At 33.0% G+C, this 22,768-nt stretch overlaps 1 protein-coding gene across 13 annotated transcripts in view; it reads left to right on the top strand.

Annotated features, from left to right (window-relative positions):
- Positions 1-22,768, top strand: part of Trpm (transient receptor potential cation channel, subfamily M) — an 888,877-nt gene that overhangs the window by 714,490 nt on the left and 151,619 nt on the right. For all 13 annotated transcript variants that reach the window (XR_011950088.1, XM_072523326.1, XM_072523332.1 and 10 more), the window contains 2 exons: positions 6,187-6,400; positions 7,853-8,012. Coding sequence is in view for 12 of the 13 variants with exons in the window: in XM_072523326.1 (XP_072379427.1) it covers positions 6,187-6,400; positions 7,853-8,012 (374 nt within the window). In the remaining variant the exon portion in view is untranslated. The remainder of the gene's footprint in view (positions 1-6,186; positions 6,401-7,852; positions 8,013-22,768) is intronic.

Here is a 22,768-nt window from a genome sequence, read left to right as displayed (position 1 = left end):
TAGAATTATATTGTATGATGTTTAAATTCTTTTAGCTGCATATTCTTAAATTCAATAAATTTTATGTATTAAAATGATTAACAGGGACGGAATTATACAATATCGGGGTCGTATTTTCAAATTAATTCGAGCATATTTCGCATACGAAATTAAGAAATTCGCTAGGAATCCAGTTTTTTGTATTTTTGAATACTGTATGTAGGAATTTTTTTATGTATGTGTATGAATATTTTTACATTAAACTTTGTTTTCAATGGCTGGTTTAAATAATTTTTTAATTGAAAGAAATATAGTTACTTAGTATAGAATAGAATAGAAATATGCTTTATTGTCACTGACAATTTTACAATTTTATGGACAAAGCTTACATAAAGTCAGAAAAATAACAATAACAATTTAAAATTTACTGAAATTACATAAATCGTTAATATCACACCATAAAAGATAAACAAACCATGGCAAAATTTAAATAAATTGCAACTTGCATAATAAAATCTTATGAACTAATAAGTTTAAGTTGCTTCATGTGCTACTCAAATATATATAAAAATACTTTAGTTACTTGTACATAAAGGTACGGACAAAAATAAATCATTGTACCAGCAAATACAAAACGAAATTCGGCCACAAATTCGAATAGCAAAAGAAAATTGGTTAAAAGAAAAATGTGACAAAATGCTACAAAATTAACATGACAGCTTTAATTTACACATGAAAATAGAAGAATTAACTAGAAGACCAGAATACAAACACAATATACTAGTTGATGAAAAGGGAGACACAGTAATGGGTACAGAAAACAAATTGATGGTATGGGCAATTTATATAGAACAGCTATTTAACGACAAACGATACAAAATAGATAACGAATATTTCGTTGAAGAGACTGGATCAGAAATAACAGAAAGTGAAGTAAAACACACAATTAAAGAAATGAGACCTGGGAAAGCAGTAGAGCCAGACGAAATCCCGACAGAAATATTGCTACTTATCGCCGACTGCAATATACATGTTATTGGCGAATTATTTAATATCATATACAGAACAGGTATATTAACAAAAGAATGGCTTCTATCAACATTCGTGACTATACCGAAAAAGAAAAACGCCAATGTTGCGATCACCGTACCATCAGTATAATGTGCCACATACTAAAAGTATTCCTAAAGATTATTCGGCGTAGAATATATAAAAAGTTAGAACAAGATATTGGACAAACTCAGTTCGGATTTAGAAATGCTCAAGGAACCAGAGAAGCTTTATATGCAGTAAATGTGCTAATACAGAGATGTCTAGATGTAAACCAGGACATCTATGTCTGCTTCCTAGATTATAACAAGGCATTCGATACAGTGAAACATAATCCGTTTATAAAAAAACCGAGAACAAAGAACATCGACACACGGTATATAAGACTAATAAATAATCTGTATTATGAACAAAAAGCTGTCATAAGAATAAATAATTTAAAAACTAATAAAATAAAAATCAAAAGAGGTGTTAGACAGGGCTGTGTCTTGTCGCCATCACTGTTTAATGCATACTCAGAGGAAATATTCAAAAAAGCATTAGAAGATGAAGTAGCAGGCATAAAAATAAATGGCCTACCCATAAGTGAAATAAGATATGCTCATGATACAATACTTATAGCAGAAAATATTACAGATCTGCAAAGAATTTTAGATAAGGTTGTTGCAGCGAGTGAAGAATTTGGTATGTCACTAAACATAAAGAACAAAATTCATGGTTATATCAAAGAAAAATATTAGATACATCAATCTACACGTAAATAATAAGACGATAGAACGAGTTCAGAATTATAATGATTTAGGGGCAAACATTAATGAAACAAACGATTATACCAAAGCAATTAGAGTTAGAATAGAAAAGGCTATAAGTGCATTCAATAATATGAAACAAATATTATGTTGTAGAGACCTTAGCCTAAATCTTAGAAAACGAGTACTAAAGTGCTATATATTTTCTGTTCTTTTGTATGGTGTGGAGACATGGACTTTATAAAAGACTTTAAAACAATGTCAAACAATAGAACAGGAGGAAGATACTGGATTCCATCAAATAAGAAACCTACAATATCTGGGTCATTGAACACGTGGTGACAGATATGAATCCTAAAACTAATAATGCAGGGAAAGATTCAAGGAAAGCGCAGCATAGGTAGAAAAAAGAATGTCCTGGCTGAGAAACCTCAGATAATGGTTTGGATGCAGTTCAACTGAACTCTTTCGGGCTGTAGTGTCAAAAGTTAGAATAGCAGTGATGATTGCCAACCTTCGTCGCGGAGATGGCACGTAAAGAAGAAGAAAGTTACTGCAATTTCTTAGTTATTCGTTAAAAAATTCTTCTACTGAATAATCTGAGATTATTCTTCTTCTTAGGTCTTTCAGATATATAGGCTTTTGTCATTTTACTCAAGCAAATATTTTACAGATTTAAGTTGTAAAGGGAGATGGTTGTATACATTTTTTTGCCGAATATAATATAGATTTCTTTACTAACTCAGTAGACGGGATCGGTAAATACACACCAAAGATTGAATTTCTGGTGGAGTAGTCATGATTAGGTCTTGCTGGAAAAACCTGTAGGTGTTTACGAATTAAGCAAACAGTTTCTAAAATATATAAAGAGGAAATCGGTAAAATGTCATGATGTTTGAAGTAGCTTCTGCAATGTGTTGTTCTACTGAGGCCAAATGATACCGTATTGTAAATTAGAGTCGGACCAGGTTTTTATTTTATGTAGATCAAAAGTTATAGTTGCATGAAGAGTTGCAATATTAGAGTTCCTCCAGGTGATACTAGTATCATCAGCAAAAAAAAAATTTCCATCGAATTTTTAGTTAGTGGTGTCATTTATAAAGATAAGAAATGGTAGAGGACCCGTTACTGAACCTTGTGGTACTCCACATACAATGCTTTTGTGACTAGAGTCAGTATCATTTGCTGTAACTAGTTGTTTCCTATTTCCCAAGTTAGATTGGAGCCAATTCCAAGAAATACCGTAGAAATTTAGTTTTTTATCAAAATGTCGTGATATACAAAATCAAAAGCTTTGACATAGTCACAAAAAACAGTGGCAGTGTAAAGATTATTGTTCAGTGCTTGGTAGACCTCATGTAGTACAGAAAACATAGCATCACTGGTATATAAAAAGCCGTAGATAAAAAGCCAAGCTGACTTTGTGATAAAATGTTGTTTTCAAAGTGTTGTTGAAAGGACCTAAGTCGTGCTTTTATAAGTCTCTCAATAATTTTGGGTAGTACCGGTAGTAAGGCGATAGATCTATAGTTGCAGACATTCGATTTTTTACTACCTTTATAAGGGGAATAATAGTAGCTGTCTTTAGGCACTCTGGAAATATACCTTTTTCAAAGGAATCAGTAATTAGTGAGACCAGGACTTCCAGAAAATTGTTATGGATAGTCCATCAGTGCTACAGAAAGATTGCTTTGATACTATTGATTGTTTCGATGAGTTCAGATTTATCAACTGGTCTTATAAAGAATCAAATCAAAATGGTAAACAAATTGTGGCAAAACAGTTGATGTTATATTTTTACTTTTACATATTCTGGCGAAAATTAATTTTTAATTTTGCAAAATAGTTGATGTTATATTTTTACTCACATTAATGAAGTATTTATTTAGTTTTGCAAGAGAGAATGTTTGAGTTGTGTTAGTTTTATTTCGAAGATCGTTTATTATGGTATAATGCCCTTGTATGGGCGGAAATATTTGCTGAACGAAGAGACAGAGTTTACCATCCCTTTCATAACCGTCTCGAGGACTTTTCTGATGTACAATTTTATTGTATATCCGGACACCATTGTACTTTCGGATCAACAAAGCCACTCACAATGGAGTTGATAGACCTGAATGGCTCTTTTTTTTTGTCCGATCGACATTGAGGGCTTGTCCATGCCCCTTTACGTTTTTCAGATAATTTACACGAAACGAATTGTTTTAGATGACAAAATCACCATTAAATAGGATGAGTAAAACTGTCAATTATTCTTCTTTTTTTATTTGAGTTTTAGTTGTTCAAATTTGCAGTATTGTCGGTGCAAATTCTTCTCTTATACGTTTTGAAGGACGTTCAAAAATACACATTCAGATTCGTATACGACCCCTGAACGTATGCTTCAAATAGTTGTCAGATGAAATTTTAGAATCTTTCTCGAAGGAAGCTTCAAATATATAATTAGAAGCTAAATAATAATGAAGCTTTATAAATAAATAATATAATAATATCCCATAATAATCTCGAACTCAGTTGTCAATAGTGTTAATTTGTCATCATCGTGTTTGCTTAAAAATAGTTTAGCTCGGTTAAGTAAAAAGATCGATTATCACCCCGCAGACTGTATAACTAGAGGCAGTGGCGGTTCCTTCATTGCACATGCACTCCCACAGTTATTTTCATAGAAACGTTTATCATTCTATTAATAATTTTTTATCTGTAAGTAATAGGTAATATTTAATTATTTTTTATTCTATTCTATTTCGACATGCAGAAACTTCACGGGTTCGAGACATGAGACACAAGCTCCATTGCACTGCTCAGCCAGCAATGGATTCTCCCGTTCTCCCATTGCCATGGCCCAGGATAAGCCCAATGCCCAAATACCTACCACCCACCGCACTTACCACTTCTCCACAATAGCCATGCGGTTTAGATTGACTGGTGTGCACAAATTGAATGTGATCTATTTGTGATTATAACGTGTACGGCACATATACATTTAAATTTTGTTAATAAATTTCGAAATAATTTAAGAATGGAGGGATTTGTAAATGTTAGCGTGAAATATTTAAAATCAATTATAGTTTCTTCACTATTTTCAGAAGAAAAATTAAAAGATTTGAGATTTATAAAAAACTGACTGGTTGTGTGGGTGTGCTACTAGTAATACCCTTTACTGTTTTTCGCGTTTACTATTTGGAGATTAGGAATCAGAATGGACAAAATACGGCGTTAAACACTTAGTTCATTTATCTAAAAAAATTAAATTGTATTAACATTCAAACTCACATATATCTGAGCTTCTGAACTTGCTCTCCTCATACATGATGAAAGAAAGGATTCATTAAAGCCTGGTATATTTAGAGGTCTCATAAATTTTTGAGCCAAATTGGATTTAGCTCTCAGCGACCATTTGCAGCAAGCTATCGTGTTTAAAGGAACGTCAAAAGATATGCAAAATGATTTACTCATATCAGAAAAGAAATTGCTGCTTCAGTTTATTTCCATTGCGAGTGATGAAACGAGCGACATTTCAAATATTTTACAAATGGTTATAGTTTATCGTTACAGTTTACAAAACGAGACTCCTGTTGAAAGATTTTGGACTTTTAAAACCAAATAACCACGATGCTGTTTTCTTAGCTGGTTTCATAGAAAAATCTTTAAGTTGCGTGTTGTCAAGTTCCAATAAGTTAATTTCTCAAAGCTATGACGGAGCAAGTGTTATGAGTAGCGTTCATGGTGGTGTGTAAAAACTCATCCAGGATAAATTTAAATATGCCAATTATATACATTGTTATGCACATCAGTAGAATTTGTTAATGTCTCAGACATCAAGCATAAATACTAATGTACGCATACTTTTTGCTAGTTTGAGAGATTTTACGAAGTAATTCATCAAACCAAATCAAATTCACCTTAGAGATTTGCCATATTAGATAAAGTTGTGGGAAATAGGGTTCCGTCAGCTCTAATAGAGTGTATGGAAAGAATACAATCCACTCCCAGGCAATCTGATACCATATCAAAAGCAGGTGCACTTTTGAAGATATTGAATGATGTTAAATTTGTATTTTGGTTTTTAAGTTTTTCATCGTGTTATGCCCCACGTTAACATCTCATTCACAAATACAAAAAAATGTAACTGATTCCGTAACCGTAATACTATAGGCCTAATCAAACTTTATATTGACAATGTCAAACCATAATTGCCATTCACAATGGTAACTACGCTACTACCGAGCAGTATATTTATTAGATTTTATGGCACTCAATATTTTTCAATGGTACTATATTTGTAGTTGAATGAGTTTCTTATGATCTAATGTGGAAATCAGCACGTTGAATAATTATTTATTTAATAAAGGTTACCTTCTTGAAATTATCTTGAATTTTAAAAATTATTTTCATTTTTCTTTTTCAGTACATCCGAGTTGCTCATGACACAAAGCCTGAACATCTAATGCAGTTAATCACCAGAGAATGGAACCTAGAATTGCCTAAACTTTTAATATCAATTCAAGGAGGTAAAGCAAATTTTGAGCTCCAACCTAAACTTAAGAAAGTACTTAGAAAGGGTCTTCTCAAAGCTGCTAGGTCTACAGGGGCGTGGATCTTCACCGGAGGAACAAATACAGGTAATACTGACACGAAGATATTATTTCTAAGAAACATAGACATACTGCCCAATACAGATTCTTCAAATTTAGGTGTTTCCAACAACTTTTTAACCAATAGAATAGACCAAGATCTAATGACTCTCAACCCTCTCTTGTTTTGGTTACATTCCTTTTACCATACTGCAATAGTGATTACCAGTATTTATTTTTATTTATTATTCAATTAGTATTTACAAAAAAAATATTTCTTTAATTATTTACTTTATATGATTGTTATTCTATAATGATAGTTACCTACAAAATGGTGAATCGAATGGTAATTTTTTTCTGAAGAATCTCGTTGGTTAACTCTTGCTCAATAAGTTTTCCAATAAGCAATCGTGTTAAATATGTCTGATAGTATGAAACTATCACTTCACTCACAGATGACATTTGTAGGTCTCGTATTATGTCTTTGGTTACGTATTAACAATGACGCATCAATTTTATTGCTCGTATCACTTTATTTTGGAATCGTTTTGTAACTACCAGGTTGGATTTTGAAGCAGTACCCCACAGCTATTTCCCTATATCCTAACCGGTTTCAGTATGCTTTTATTGATAACTGGAACTTTCTTCCGTGTAACCACTAATATTTTCGCTATGTAGTATCAAGATGTATGTAGTGTCAAACGGTGTATCATTGACTTAAATTTGAGGTGAATCGAGATGGCAGTTCAAGATGTGGCTTGATTTTGAGTCATTGAATTTCATCATACATTTTTTGGTCAATTCCTAAATCTTATTTAGGTTTTGTTGGAGGTACTGTGCTGCAACAATGGAGAGTGAAATTACCGCCATTATTGCGGTATCGTCTATGAAAGGGTTTGTATGCACTTTATTGTCGTTATATAAATCGGAAATATATAGTTCTTAAAGGATCGGTCCAATAACGCAGCCTTGAGGGCGCCCAATTTTATGAGATGTAAAGAGATGTTTATCTTCCTATTTTAACTGGAAATATCTTTCATTAAGGCACGATTGTAGTATGCCATACATGTTCTGGCAAAAATTGCATTTTTAATTTTTATAAAAGTCCCTAATGTCCCTTGTCCCTAATGAAGGCTTCACTCGTATTGATGGATGTTGTTGAGAAGTATTGCTTGTTTTCAAAAGAATTTTGTTTAATTGTTGAATATTTGACACTGAAACCACATTGGTTAATTAGGATATTATTTTTCTGCAATGATTTTTACTAGTCCCTTGGCTAGTAACTTTTCCATAATTTTTGGCACAAATTAATAATGTTTTCCTAATTTTCTTAAATTGTAAATCAAATAAACACATTGCTAAATTTTATGTTTGTTAGTTGTATTAGCTAGAAACTGGCTGATAATGGTGTGTCAATACGGTTCAAAAATGTTTTTTTATGAAAGTATAAACATATCAATAGATATTATTAGATTAGGAACTCAATTTATCTTTTTTTAGGTGTAACCAAACACGTGGGAGATGCATTGTTGCTAGAACGATCTCAAAGAACGGGAAGAGTTAATACTTTAGGGATAGCTCCGTGGGGTATAGTCGAAAATAACCAAGACCTCATTGGGCAGCATACAGAAGTACCATATCATTCCATATCATCGCCAAGGTAAGAAGATGAAATATTTTACAACATATATTTGATTATAACTTAATTCGCTGTTCTATTAGATAAATAAATAAATATAATAATTACATAATTTACATATATTCTTCAATTTTTAATAAACTTTTTAAACTATTTAATAGTCATTAATAGCTTTAAATTGGCCATGAGTAATGGGCAAACATGGTCTAGAAGTGATGAATGAAAACGGAAAACGCTCAATAAACTTTTTTCCAACCATAGCTTTGTTATTGGTTGAACCATTTTTCCACATAAAAATATTTACAGGATTACTTGAACTGCACCTGGTCATACAAGTGAAAAACAAATCGTCTCCTAAGTAGAACTATTAAACTTAAAACAAGAGAACGTGAGGTGAGTAGCTGGGAAGCTTTGGCAGATGTTTTGACAGAGATAGGTAAGGAAAAATTGATAAAAAAGCGGTAAAAATAAGAGTTAAAAGGAGTGCAAGAAGAGACAAAAAAGGTGGACCAAAGAACCGTCAAAACAAGCAGAAACACCATCATTAACACAGTAGGTCTAGAGAGCTATATCAAATTGCTAGACGCCTAACAAAAAATAGGCCCAACAGTTCTAACATTATAAGACAGGGGAATTACTTATAACAACAGATGACCATTAATTTTATTTTATTAAACACAACACCAAAATTAACAATCAAAAAGATAACAAATAAACTGAATAAAATTATAACACTAGCAGAAGAAAAACAAGGTTTTAGGTTGGGAAGATCATACACCGACGCTATATTTATAATGAGGGAAATGCAAAAAAATCATTAGAATATAACAAAGCGGCATGTCCATGTTTCGTGGACCTTAAGAAACCAATTGACAGGGTCAAATAAAATAGCGTTATCCACGTATTGTACGCAAGAGAGATACCTCTAAGTATAATCAGAATGATCGAAAATATTTACCAAAACAACATAATAAAAGTAAAAGTAGAAGAAGATCTAACTGACCCAATTGAAGCTGGCAATGGAATTAGACAGGGAGATTCTTGATTCTCTTCTATTGTTCAACCTGAACATGGATGAAATAATAAATAAAGTAAGAACTAAAAAGTGAACACACTGCGTCTCACTATCTAGCCACGGAAAGCTATAAACAGAAGTGGAAGATCAAGCGGAGAGAGCAAATAGAGTCTCAGGTTGCCTGAATGAAACAACATGGAGAAATAAAAATATCGGAAGAGAAATGAAAAGTAAAATTAACAAAACAGTCATCAGACCAATAATGAAGTACGCGGCCCAAACACGACCTGATACAGAGAGGACAAAAAGATTGTTAAAAAAAGCAGAGATGAAAACATTTTGGTAAGTTTTGACATAAGTAGTTTATGTACAAATGGGCCACCACACAAAATTTTAAAAATAATAAAAACTAAACTAGAGGAGGTAGAAACATTGATAACTAGAACAAAACTTAATATATCACCTATAAAGGAGCTCTTACATTATGTACTAGTGTAGCAAACTTTAGACCTGGGTGGATATAGAAAAGAAGAATTCCAGAATCAAGTATGTTCATCTTGCAAACCGGCACTCAGGTGTTTTAAAGGACACAACAGCGAGCATTGGTACGTGGGTATATAAATCTAGTATGGGATATATTTGGATAAAAATGATGAAAATTGATGAAACGTACCAATAGAAGTAGACAGAATTTGGTGTAAAAAGAAAAGGAGAATAAAGGGCGCCACCTTTTCTTTGACAAGAATGTAGATAACAATTTCAGAACGTTTGTTTAAAACTGACTAATTCCTGTAGGAATTAAGCACATGTTTATGCTTCGAAGATACGATGTATGTTACAGAAAATAAAATGAAAACCGGCTGATTATACACTAATCGAATACATGTTATAAAAATCTAGGACCGTTGCAGCGGTATTTAAATAATTACTTCAATTAAATATTATAACTAAATATAAATTGTAAACATAATGAGTTATATTTCCTTTTTTAACCATTTTAACCAGCTTTTCATTGACTACAATGGTGATATAAAGGATTAATTTGTAAAATTAAAATAACAGCTATCCTGATTTATGTGTTTTATTCACTGTGTAAAGATTTTTTTGCCGGTACTGTATAAAAAAGAATCAGTTTTAAATTAAAAACGGAGAATTTGATAAGTCTCAGATATGCAAACATGCTTGAAATATGTGAACATAAAGTCCAGTGAAAATATACATTAATAGTTTTAAAAGAAACATCATCTTACTAAATAAAGTAAAATGCGTAGCAAAGTCAACAATATCCAGATCTGGTTAGCGATGCTGAAAGGAGTTACCAACAAAGAATAGCAACATTAATGTGGTAACAACATATCAAAAACACCTCATTTATAATTTAATAATAAGATAACGAATAACTCACAATAGACATAAAAAGATCAAAATTTGGTGTTTTTGGAACACTTTTCTGACTTCAAGAACTCTAGAAGTGTAGTACATGCTTCTAAGATCAGTCTAAACTGCCAAGAGTTAATTTAACGCTATTTGCACTAACGCAATTAAGATACCTAAATGATAGTGTATATTTTTGCTTTACGGATTAGAAAAATAGGTTTGATACTGTAATCGTAAATATTTTACCCTATCCCTCATTTCATGTCCGTGAACAGTTCTTGTTTATTAAGGCTAAAATGATATTTTTAATATTTATTTATCCAAAATAAGTTGTCCATTAATTTTAACCCAGCTGTCGTATGAATCTGGCGTCTAACTACCCTTTACTTGTTTTTTCGCCGCTTATGTTTCAGCCATCTATCTTCTTTATGGACAAATCTGTCTCTCAGTTATTGTTAAAAAATATAGTATTTGATAAATTATTATATTATATTAATTATCAGTCTTAGTAAATGACAAATATATGATAAACGTGGTATAATTAACCATAAAACATCCAGTGTGTGAAAGAAAATTATTTATTATTTATTAAGAAAATCGTATAAAATAAATGTTACCAAAAATAGAAAAAGGAACAAAATTATTTTAATAAGAAGGTAATATATAAAAATTTAAGCGTTAGACTTGGACGAAAAATAGTGGAGCATAGTGAACAGTTAGAAACAAATGCAATTTTGAAAGAACACATTTAAAAAAGAAAGGAACTTAACATCAAATTTAGAAAATTGTATTGGTTGGAAGAAAATCCAAATGATCAATATATAATAAACTTTTAATTTATAAACAAATCCTAAAGCTAGTCTGGATTTGTGGTACAGAACTACAGGAATGTGGAATTAAAAGTAATATTAACATAATAAAAGTATTTCAAATCAACGTATTGGGGTCCACTCTACATGCACCGTAGTTCCTTCGTAATACCTAGCTTTGTAGAGATCTGAAGGAAACAATAAGAAAAGAAAAAATCAGAAAGTATGCATTAAAGCACGAAAAGCGTCTTTACTCCCATCATAATGAATAGCAGCTCCTTGATAATACAAGGTAAAAAATTAGAGGTTAGTCAATCAGAAAATAATGTGAATTAACAATTAACTGTTAATGCTTTATTTTAAAACGTTCCTTCCAATCTCTTCATCTGAACAGATGTGTAGTAATTCTGATTGTTGCGATTCTTCCAAGGATCGTATTGTTCTTTTTACGCTGTCTCTTTATTTATCACTATTTTGGGTGGCACATACCTAATTACATTAAGACACTTCACAAGATGCGTCAGTCTCAGAGCACAAGAAACATTTCGAGAGACAAATCCAATCATTTTACAAGCAGAAGTAGAGAAGACTCTCAACCAACTAACAAACAAAAAAAAACTCAGGGATCGATGAAATACCAGCGGAGACTCTAAAAGCAATGAGCGATATTGGCGTAGATCTTATACTGGATATGTGCAACATGATATGAATCACAGGTCAATGGCCTGATGGGTGATGCGAATCAACCTTTACCCCTATTCATAAAAAAGGATCCCTAACCGTATGCAGCAATTACAGAACCATTGTCCTTATTCCTCATGAAAGTACAATCCTGCTACATATAATCAATGAACGGCTAAAAAAGTTTCTGCTTCCAGAGATAGCCGAAGAACAATGCGGATTCGTACCAAGAAAAGGAATGCGGGAGCAGATACTGAACACCACAGAAATAATAGAAAAAGCGACGGAACACAATATACCTTAACAATGCTTCTGTTTCGTAGATTACACAAAGGCTTTTGATTTATTAAAATCCCCTCTGGAGTATAATGGAAAATATGGGAGTACCTAACCACCTAGTTAACCTAATAAGAAATCTGTATGATAAAAACTCATACAAAGTTAAAATACACGAAGTACAAGAGTAATATCGAAGTCTTTGAAATGTAGGTATATAGAAGAATTCTACGCGTGTACTGGAGAGAACATAGCACCAATCTGTCAATTTTTGAAGAGCTGCATATAAAAGACAAGCTATTAAAAAAAGGAAATCGATCATACCTAAATTACTTCGGCCACATAGCTAGAAGAATGGGGGACCATGGAATGATTGCTAGTAAAAGGAAAGGAAGAAGGCCGAAGACCAAAAGGAAGATATCCAACATGATAAGCATACCAAATAAAGACTCTGGTGAAAAAATCCCTATATGAAGCCGTCCATATGGCACAGCCAATGTAGACAGCAAGCTAACAATATTTAAAGTGTCGCTACGCCCTGACAAGGGCTTTAAGAATGAGGAAGAGGAAGAGTATCGCTTTAACAAAGTTCGTGTTTAATACGACTTCTCGACTGTATCAGTTCATCGGGTTGGTGATCGCCATCGACATCTTCTTCCCTCCGGTTTTGCTTGTATCTCTATATTTTCAGCGCGTGTTATATATCCAAAGAATGTTAATATTTTTGAATATATAGGACTGGAGAGGTGTTGTGAGTTGTTAATCTGAACAGATGCATTATTTTTTCGTGCCAAATACATCGATTCTTTGCCTATCGCTGTTCGAATGGTCCACGTTGGGTACACGCGGCAGTGTAGTAGCGGCCGTGTCCAAGTAGCCTTACCAAGTGAACGGACGAAGATAATATTTCTAGGGTTCTGGTCCCTGCCTATCGTAAGAGGCGACTAATTGGGATGGAACAAAAGGTGGTGAGCCATCGACTGAGGTGTCTAAACCGCAGAAACATATATAGGACGCGGTCTGTCTTCTTGTTCTTCTTAGCCTTCTCTCGTTCATTTTTGGACAAAGAGAGAGGCTTCTTAGCCTCTCCCAACTCCTTTCATCGATCTCTATCCTGAGCAACATACTTCCAATTTGTTCTGGCTATTCTTTTGATGTCATCCACCCATCTTATTTGTGGTCTTCCTCTTGCTCGTCTACCGTTGTAAGGTCTCCAATGTTCTATTGTGGCGTTCCAACGTTGGTCTTTTTGTCTAGCAGTGCGGCCTGCGAAGCTCCATTTGAGTATATCTTACTTTAATGAATATAAGTACAGTAACGTGTACCAGTACTATTAGTATCCGAGACAAGCTCACTTAGGAGCACTTTACTCTCATTCCATATAACCTATATGCGGAGGACTGCAAGCTTTTAAACGTCTAGTCCCAAGCTGAACGTGCGCTTGTAATACGTGCCCACTTTGGAGATGAGTGGTAGAGGAGTAGGCTTCTCGGCGATGACTTGTCCAACTTACGAGGTAGGGACCTTATTCCTACCTGCATTCACTGGTTCGCTCTCATAGGGATAATGGACAAGTGTTTGTGTGGCACCACAAGCAAGACGGCGAAGGTGGAGCCACATGCTGTGGCTAGAATGCCACCCTCATCTGTAGATGGACTCGTCGGGACATGGGTTCTGTCCGAAAAGGATAGAATACCTCCTAAATGTCAGGCAAAACTTACTTTTCCGATCCTTGAACTTTTCCGAAATCTTCGTCAGCAATCCATTTATGTTGACACATATTCCTTAAGAGGGTGGATTTTCTTGGGTTTTTCAATGCTAGACAGTCTATTGTCAATACGAAAGACGTGCGGCTGGTCCGCGCCTAGGCTGGACATCCCAGAGTGTTTAAGAGTTTTAGTTGCTCCTGGAAATCTTCTTCTTCAAGTGCCATCTCCGCGGCAGAGGTCGGTAATCATCACAGCTATTCGGACTTTTGAGACAGCTGCTCTGAAAAGTTCATTTGATGTACATCCGTACCACTCTCTCAGGTTGCGCAGCCATGACATTCTACGCCTCCCTATGCTTCTCTTTCCTTGGATCTTTCCCTGCATAATCAGTTGGAGCAAGGTGTATTTCTCCCCACGTGTAATATGTCCGAGATATTCTAACTTAGGAAATACAATTATGCAATATTTTGCTCCTGGAAATGCAATCCAAGTAATGATACCGCCTTTCAATGCCTGCCGTCGTTGTCTTTGATTTCGGGCACGATGTATCCTGCAGTGAAACGGAACAACTAATTCGCTAGAAAGCTGAAAGTACTCGAGTAGACCGTATCTGTCTCTTGAAAAGTATATTTGAACTGGGGGCTTTGGACTGAGAGGCTGATGAAACCATAATTTTACTTGCAAATACGTTTATTTTTACTTTTTAATTTCCACTTCGGAAATCGTTCTCAAAATATATTTATTAACGGATTCCGAAGTATAAAATGAAACGTCAAAATAAACACATTTGCAGGTAAATTTATAGTTATTTCCGATTAAAAAGATAGATCACAAAAAAGTACAAAAGACAAAAAGGTATATTTGTAGAAGAATCAGTTATATTACTTTTCAATGTTTAACAATAGATTGTTAATTTTAGTTTACCAAACATTTTGGCGCCATCACTGTAAGATCAACTACTTTTGATCATCACTACAGCTTTAGCGACATCAATCGATGCTAAAATATATATTATTAATTATATTACGATCAAGGTGGTAACATTAAACAAAATCAAACTTAAATATTTATCGAAGGAAACACTACGAGCTTTTATGAAAAGAAAAAAATATCATTTTTACAAATAAACTTATAGTAGTAAAAACTGTATAGTAGTCTTAATCCACCTAACACAATCATCAAATAAAAGATATTCCTTTAATTTCACACACATACTGTTCCTCTTAATTCGCGGGTGTATTTAAATCTATAAAGCTATATGAATAGCTCCTAACGTTAACTATGTACCTACCTACTGTATAAAAGAAACATACCAGTCAGTATTATACAAACTATCGAAAACATCTACTTCCATAATTGAATACAGGCAAAGATAAATGGAAAACTAACACAGTGTATACCAGTACAAAGCGGAGTCAGGCAGGGCGACTCGTTCAGCCCACTTCTCTTTAGTATAATAATGGACGAAATAATACAAGCAGTACGTAAAGGCCATGGTTACAGAATGGGGAACAAAGAAATCCAAATATTATGTTATGCAGACGACGTCGCATTAATCGTCGAGACAGAAGACGAGCTATAAAGGTTAACACACATCTTCAATACAACGGCCAAGAAATACAATATGATGATATCAGCAGAAAAAACCAAATATATGACAACATCCAAATACCCACTACGATGTAAAATGGAAATTAATGGAAAAATAATGAAGCAGGAAGCAAGGTTTAGATATTTGGGAATAGACATAACTAGTTACTGAGATGTTGAAGAAGAAGTACGACAACAAAGCTTAAAAGTAAGTAAAGCGGCGGGATCTCAATGACACAATCTGGAAAAACAAACCTAAGACAAGATACAAAAACAAGAATCTATAAATCAGCAATTAGACATATATATTAACATACACGGCGGAGACAAGACCTGACACATCTAAAACGAGACGACTACTAGAAACAACAGAGATGAATATACTTCGACAAACATCAGGGAAAAGACTTTTGCCTAGGGAGAGAAGCGAAAACATAAGAAGAGCAAGCAAGATCATCATCATCAGTGGCGTTGTAACGATAAGACTACCAAAGAGAATTGAAGTACTATTGTAAAAAATAATACCTCAATCAACCATGGGAGCTTATCGTCTATACCTTGCCTAGCTCAGTATCTCAAGGGTGAGTTCGTCTTGTCTTAAACTAGGGATTGAACCTGAGTTCTCAGTTGATAGCAAATAAGACAAATTTTAACCAATCATATTTATTTAAATCAATAAAAAAAACAATAATTAACCCTGCCAAAGCTTAACAGTTATAAGTGTTACTTATTGCTTCGATGGGCGGCTTGTGTGCTCTAGCTGTTGGATCCTCCAATTAGAAGTTGTGGAATTAGAAGTTGTGGCTTCTGGAGAGCTGCAGTCACACGTGGCTGTATGTCCAAATATGCCAATAAGACCAATAAAATTTCGATATGTCCAGTAAGGTTTTGTTATGTCCAATAAAAATAAACTGTCCAGTAAACCCAAGAGAATTTGTAGACTATACAAAATGAGTCTTATAATAATTTTTGCCTTCTTTTATAAATTTCAAAAAGAGGCAAAAAATAATCCCACTACAGAAAAGTTGTTTTGACAGAAAGTGGGAGACTGAATGAAGTTAGCACAGATGTCATAGGACGTTGCTATAGATATCATGAAACTAGCTTGTCAGTCAACACGGAACAGAATAGTCTGCCGAACAAAAGTGAGAGGGCGAATATTTATTCTACGGGACAGAAAGAGAGAAAATAAACACAGAGGAAGAAGAGAAAAACAGGGGCGCCAACTATTTTTATAAATAAAAAAATAGTAAAAATTAAACTGAAGATAAAGAAATTAATAAATTAATAAAGAAATTAAAATGAAATAATTATTAAAATATAAATTAATAGAGATGTGACGTTTATAACGTTACACACTCCTACCACCCATCAGAAAAATTTCGAACACAACTGAGAAATTTTTCTCAAAGAAAACAAGAACACAATGTTCTACCTAGGAATAAATATATGCAGTAGTAATCTGTAGTAACAAATCAAAAATAAATACTTTATAACAAAGCAATCAAGTTAATGAATATAATAACAAAAGAATGATCATAAAAAAAAATTTAGAGTATTACTCAGGGAAATTGAATACTTCCCAACGAATTGTAGTATCCGTCAAACTAAAATTTGTTATATGTTATTTAAAAAATATATATAACAAAATAATTAAATTAATGAATATAAGTAATTAAGTATACATTATTATTCATAAAAAATTTAAAGTATAACTCAAATTTGCTATATTTAAAAAAAAATAGCAAAATAATTTTCAGATGTTAATCTGGGGAAAATAAAAAAAATTACCCAATGAATTGTAGTATTCATCACACTAAAATTATTAATCTAATATTAATAAATTACTACAGAGAATATCTCTGGAAAAAAAAAATTATTCAATGAATTTCAGTATTCATTAAACTGAAATAAAATAGGTACTGTTATAAAGTAAGCAGTAAGATGGTGTAGCATAAAGTTTATAATAAAAATTTAATAATTATAATATACAGTTTTTGAGAGAAACGCTCAGGGGAATATAAATGCATATTACCCAATGAATTTTAGTATTCATTAGACTAAAAATGAATGAAGAATATTAATTTAAATTAATCGGGTATCTGTAGACTTTGGTACTGTACATGGACCCTACCAAAGGTTCAATTGAAACCATGTTGGTATGAACGCAGTAGCCCATAGCCCACGGTTAAACCACGACAGCGCTCCTCGGAGACGGCAGCCCTATGTGCCATGAACCCCCCGACGCCATACCCTGGAGACAACCCATCATTTAAGGAAGATCCAGTGGTACGAATGTACATCTGCATCAAAGCTCAGGCCCACAATAACAAAAATAATAATAACAAAGGGGCAATGCATCTGATATATTCAGATATACATTGTTGAAGAATTCTGTCTTCAGAAATTCTTCTTCGGAAGTACAACAACTTCCTTTGCAAAATAGCATTCTATACACATAGTATGAAGTCTAGTTAATAATCAAAGTCAAAGGTAAGTATACAAAAATAAGGACAAATAAGCAAAGTCAGGTAAATACATAATATAGAGATCATATCTCACAAAAATGAATAGTTAATGGATACTGCTAATGAATGAACCTCAAAAAAAAATTAGTACTCAGGATAACTGAGTACCTAAAGTAAGGTAACAATAATATCAAAATTATAAAATGAGTAAAAGCATGTAGACATTGATATGCAAATGTAATTATTGATAAACAACTCAAAAATACATATAAACTTTACTTGATATGTCAAATAAGACAAAGTTCTACACAAAAGAGATATAGTAACTGCATAAAACAAGTCTTAGAAGACTAAGAGTAAGTTAATAATGAAAATAAGATAATGATACATAAGAAATGTTATTCTCACTAAATATAAACCAGGGATCTACACAAAAGAATAAAGTACTGCATAAATATAGTTTACAAAAATAGAAGAAAACAAATGAAAGTAGGTATACTACAATCAAACTTCAAAGCGCCATAATTCTACACCAGATTTCTAAAAGTAGATGCTTAGAATTATTTTAACTCCAAAAGAAATAAGAAAAAACACATCATCCAAAAAAAATATATATACCTACTACGGTATATTAATTGTCTCTAAAAGACCAAAAAGGAACACAGATTCATTATAATCTGGCCCAAAATCTCCTTAGGATATATGTATCCTAGGAAAACTAAAACACCATGTATGCAACTAACCATGTTGTCATACATAAAGTGCTGGATGAGGCTTTTAATTGTATCAAAATCAAAAACAATTACCCAAAGTAAAATAATAGGAATATATAAACAGTTAGGGTAATGTCAAATAAATAAGATTAATATGTTTATCATAACTACAGAAATATCAAAATATAAAGAGATAAAAGATAATGCTTTACTATATTATACAACATTATTGAGACTCATCATCACTAGAATCAGTAACATCTAACTTAATATCTTGCACATGAAAATTACCAAGGTCTTTACCATCTAGATCCTTAAGATTATATACTAAAGGAGATAAAACTTTATGTATAATACAGGGAATAAATTTAGGAGCTAATTTAGCAGAAAAATCATCCACAGCTTTTGAAAGGATATTATTTTTCTTCCAGACTTTGTCACCTACATGAAATTTTACATCACGTCTACGTAAATTGTAGCGTTTAGTGTTGGTATTGTAAGAGTGACGTATTCTCTTCTGAACTTCATTAAATATAGGAGAAATATTCTCTAAAGGCTTGGGATCAAACAATTTTATGCTGCGTTACAGCTCTTTATGAGCCAAAGCCCTCTTCAGAACATTCCTCCATTCGCCCCTGTCTCTGGCAACTCTTCTCCATGCTCTAATTCCGATAGACTTTAAATCATTTTCTAGGTTGTCTTGGTACCTAAGTCTCGGTCTTCCTCTTCTTCGTTGTCCGATCGGCCCTTTTCGATCAAAAACTTTTCTGACTATGGCATCTTCCTCTCGTCTGATTACATGACCTATCCATCTGAGGCGTGCTACCTTAATGAATTTTACAACGTCAGGTTCTCCAAATCTTCTATACAACTCAATATAGCATGCAATATAGAAGACATAAATGGATGGATGACAAAACGGAAACAGGAGTGGAACAAACACATTAGTAGAATGGCAGAGGATAGGATAGTACGAATAGCATGAGATAAGTCACCAAATGGACGAAGAACTATTGAAAGACCAAGAAAAAGATGGTGCGATAATTTAAACAATTTAGGAGACTAATATTGAAAAAGAAACAGGCTTTAAAGCCTACATAAAGAAGGAAGAATAAGAAGAAGGTAAATATGCAAATCAGATTAACCATAGTATGGACTATCAAAGATACAATTAAACTATTCAACACGGCGGTGTAAGGGGTAAAGGAAGCATAAAGAAAATTAAAAAATAGAAAATCACCAGTGAGAGGACAGAATACCGAACAAACTCCTAAAGTAAGCAGGAGCAGATCTGACCAAACAACTATTAAAACTAATCCAAAAAACAATAATAACAAAACAGAATTTTCCAAGAATGGAGATCAACCATCCTAATACCTCTCTACAAAAAGGGCCCCAACTCGGACCCAGAAAAATACAGAGGAATTAATTTATTAAAAACAACACTAAAATTAACAACCAAAGTAATAACAAATAAATTGAATGAAATTATAACACTAGAAGAAGAACAACAGGGTTTTAGGCCAGGAAGATTATACACCTACGCTATATTTATAATGAGGCAAGTGCAAGAGAAATCATTAGAATACAATAAACCGGCATATCTATGTTTTGTGGACTTCAAGAAGGTATTTGATCGGGTTAAAGGACGTTATCCTCGTATTGTACGCAAGAGAGATACCTCTAGGAATGATCAAAACGATCGAAAATATCTACCAAAACAAAATATGTAAAAGTAAAAGTAATAGAAGAACTAACTGACCCTATTGAAGCGGGCAATGGGATAAGACAGGGAGATTCCCTGAGTCCTTTATTGTTTAACCTGATTATGGATGAAATAATAAAAGTAAGAACTAAAAAAGGATACCAAATGGGAGAAAAACAGCTTAAAATAATGTGCTATGCAGACGACGCAATACTACTCTATTAGAGTGAAGATGATTTACAACGTATGCTGCACCAATATACCGCCAAAAAATTTTACATGTTAATTTCCAGAAAAAAAAAACAAAATACATGGGTATAACAGCAAATTTACTAAGATGTAAATAGGAACTGGAAGGTCAGATAATGACCATGATAGAACAAGTGATAGAGTTTAAATATCTAGGCTATCACATTATCTATCAAATAGAGCCGCAGGTTGCCTGAATGAAACAAGTAAAACACTATGGGACAGAGGTAGAAGTACAGATATACGACGTAGATGCAAGGTGGAAAACATCAAGAACTAGATAAGAAATAGAATAGCCGTATGACAACAAATAGAATAGTGAAAATGGCACATTAAAAAACAGACGTAGTCAGGTCTACATAAAAAGAAGAAGAAGAAGACGACAGTGATAATTGCTTGGTAACAGCAAAAGAATAAAAAACGAGAAATACCCTTTGCTAAAAAAAACGTGACTACCTACCTTAATTAATTAAAAATAAATTGGCACTTAAATTTTTTATTTTGCCGAAATCCATCTCAAATAATTAATTTCAACTAACATTATTAGGTGATGTCGATAGTATAACGCATTCTAAGATATCAAAGTCATTTATTATCCATTCGGGGACAGTTTCCTTTCTATAGTTTCTTATAAATTCAGTCTTTACTGTAACCAAAATAAGTTTAGTAGGACCAGAATCGATTTTATGCCACTTCAGAGCCAATAACTGCATAGCTATTCTACAATTTTTATCAAGACCTTGAGTTTGAAATTTTATATTCAAAGGAATAAATAATTTGATATCTTCTGGATTGATCTTTATAACAGATTTTTGAAGTCTAGTTAGCTTCGTTTTCATATCATGCTTTAGTTTTAATCTAGCTGGTATTGTCAGTAAATCATCTAGCTCTTCTTGCCTGTCTTCGTGAATTATCGCTGTCACAGTACAGACTGCTTTTGAAGCACCGTAGATAAAAGCTCCTTCGGTAAACTCTGGATCCCAGGTCTTCTGGAGATATTTAAACTGAACTTTAGTTTTAAGCCATCTGAATATTCGAGGTATATAAATGAGATCGGGTGTTTTTGGTAAACTTGAGTATTGTCTGATAGTTGTATTTACAATGTTCCTATGAGAGAAATTGTTAATTTGTCTATTAATATGCGAGATGGTATATCTTCTGAAAATTTGGTTTTTTGGTATGATGTTAAACAAAGGTTTTGCTATCATTACTTGTAAATTTTGAAAGTGGGTGATTGATTCTACATAAATTTCATTTTAAATGGGAATGTTTAAGACGTACATATTGATTTTGATCAATGACAAATACTGATATAAATGACAGGTTTACATTACTATGACATGATCGATAGATCACTAAAATTATTTCTGTCAATTTATTCAGGTTCGTGTAAGTTGCTTAACACGCATCAGTATTATGACATCACCTTGTCATTGTTTTTTTAAATAATATACTTTATTTTAAACTTATTACAACATCGTGAGTTATTTTGCTTTGGCTACACTTGAATATATACAGCTCAACAGGCCCTAGAGGCCCATGGCTTAAATAAGGATATGTAATAAGGACATGTTCATCTAACAGAACGACTTTAATCATTTTATTAATCAAATCATTTATTTTGTGTCCACTGTTAGCAAATACCAGTTGACTTTCTTTTAATTATACATTCTTTGTAAAAAGTCAAAAAGTCAACTTGTTTCATAAAATTGACACAATCATTATCAAACAGATTATTTTATGACACCAAGAGATGATTTTCTATAATTTACGAACTGCTTTAACGTTAGTGAGACAATAAGCCACAAACGGTTGCTTGTGCTCGACAGTGAATTAATATAAAGAGTTTAGTTGAAACGCCGTTTGTAGAACAAACCAAAATTATGTGACACATTTACAGAAAACAAGACAAAAAAGGGTTTAGTAGACGGTACTGTAGACTAACGCGAAATTGCTGTTTTTACTATTCTCTGTTTTTGTAGGTGTATCTTTTTTAACCTTTTATCATGATTTATCGCATTCGTTAGTAAAATCTTTTTTACATTTCCTGTACAAAAAATTATAAAACATTTCAAAAATGAAAATAACAAATGATGGTCAGTTTTGACATTTTGTATACCTAACGGCCTCTCCCTCGTTAGGTACACAAATGGACTCTTCCGCTGTGATTGTGTATAAAATATGA

The sequence above is a fragment of the Diabrotica undecimpunctata genome, chromosome 2, assembly GCF_040954645.1.
Source record: "Diabrotica undecimpunctata isolate CICGRU chromosome 2, icDiaUnde3, whole genome shotgun sequence".
Lineage (NCBI taxonomy): Eukaryota > Metazoa > Arthropoda > Insecta > Coleoptera > Chrysomelidae > Diabrotica > Diabrotica undecimpunctata.
This window is presented reverse-complemented; position numbering and strand designations above follow the sequence as displayed.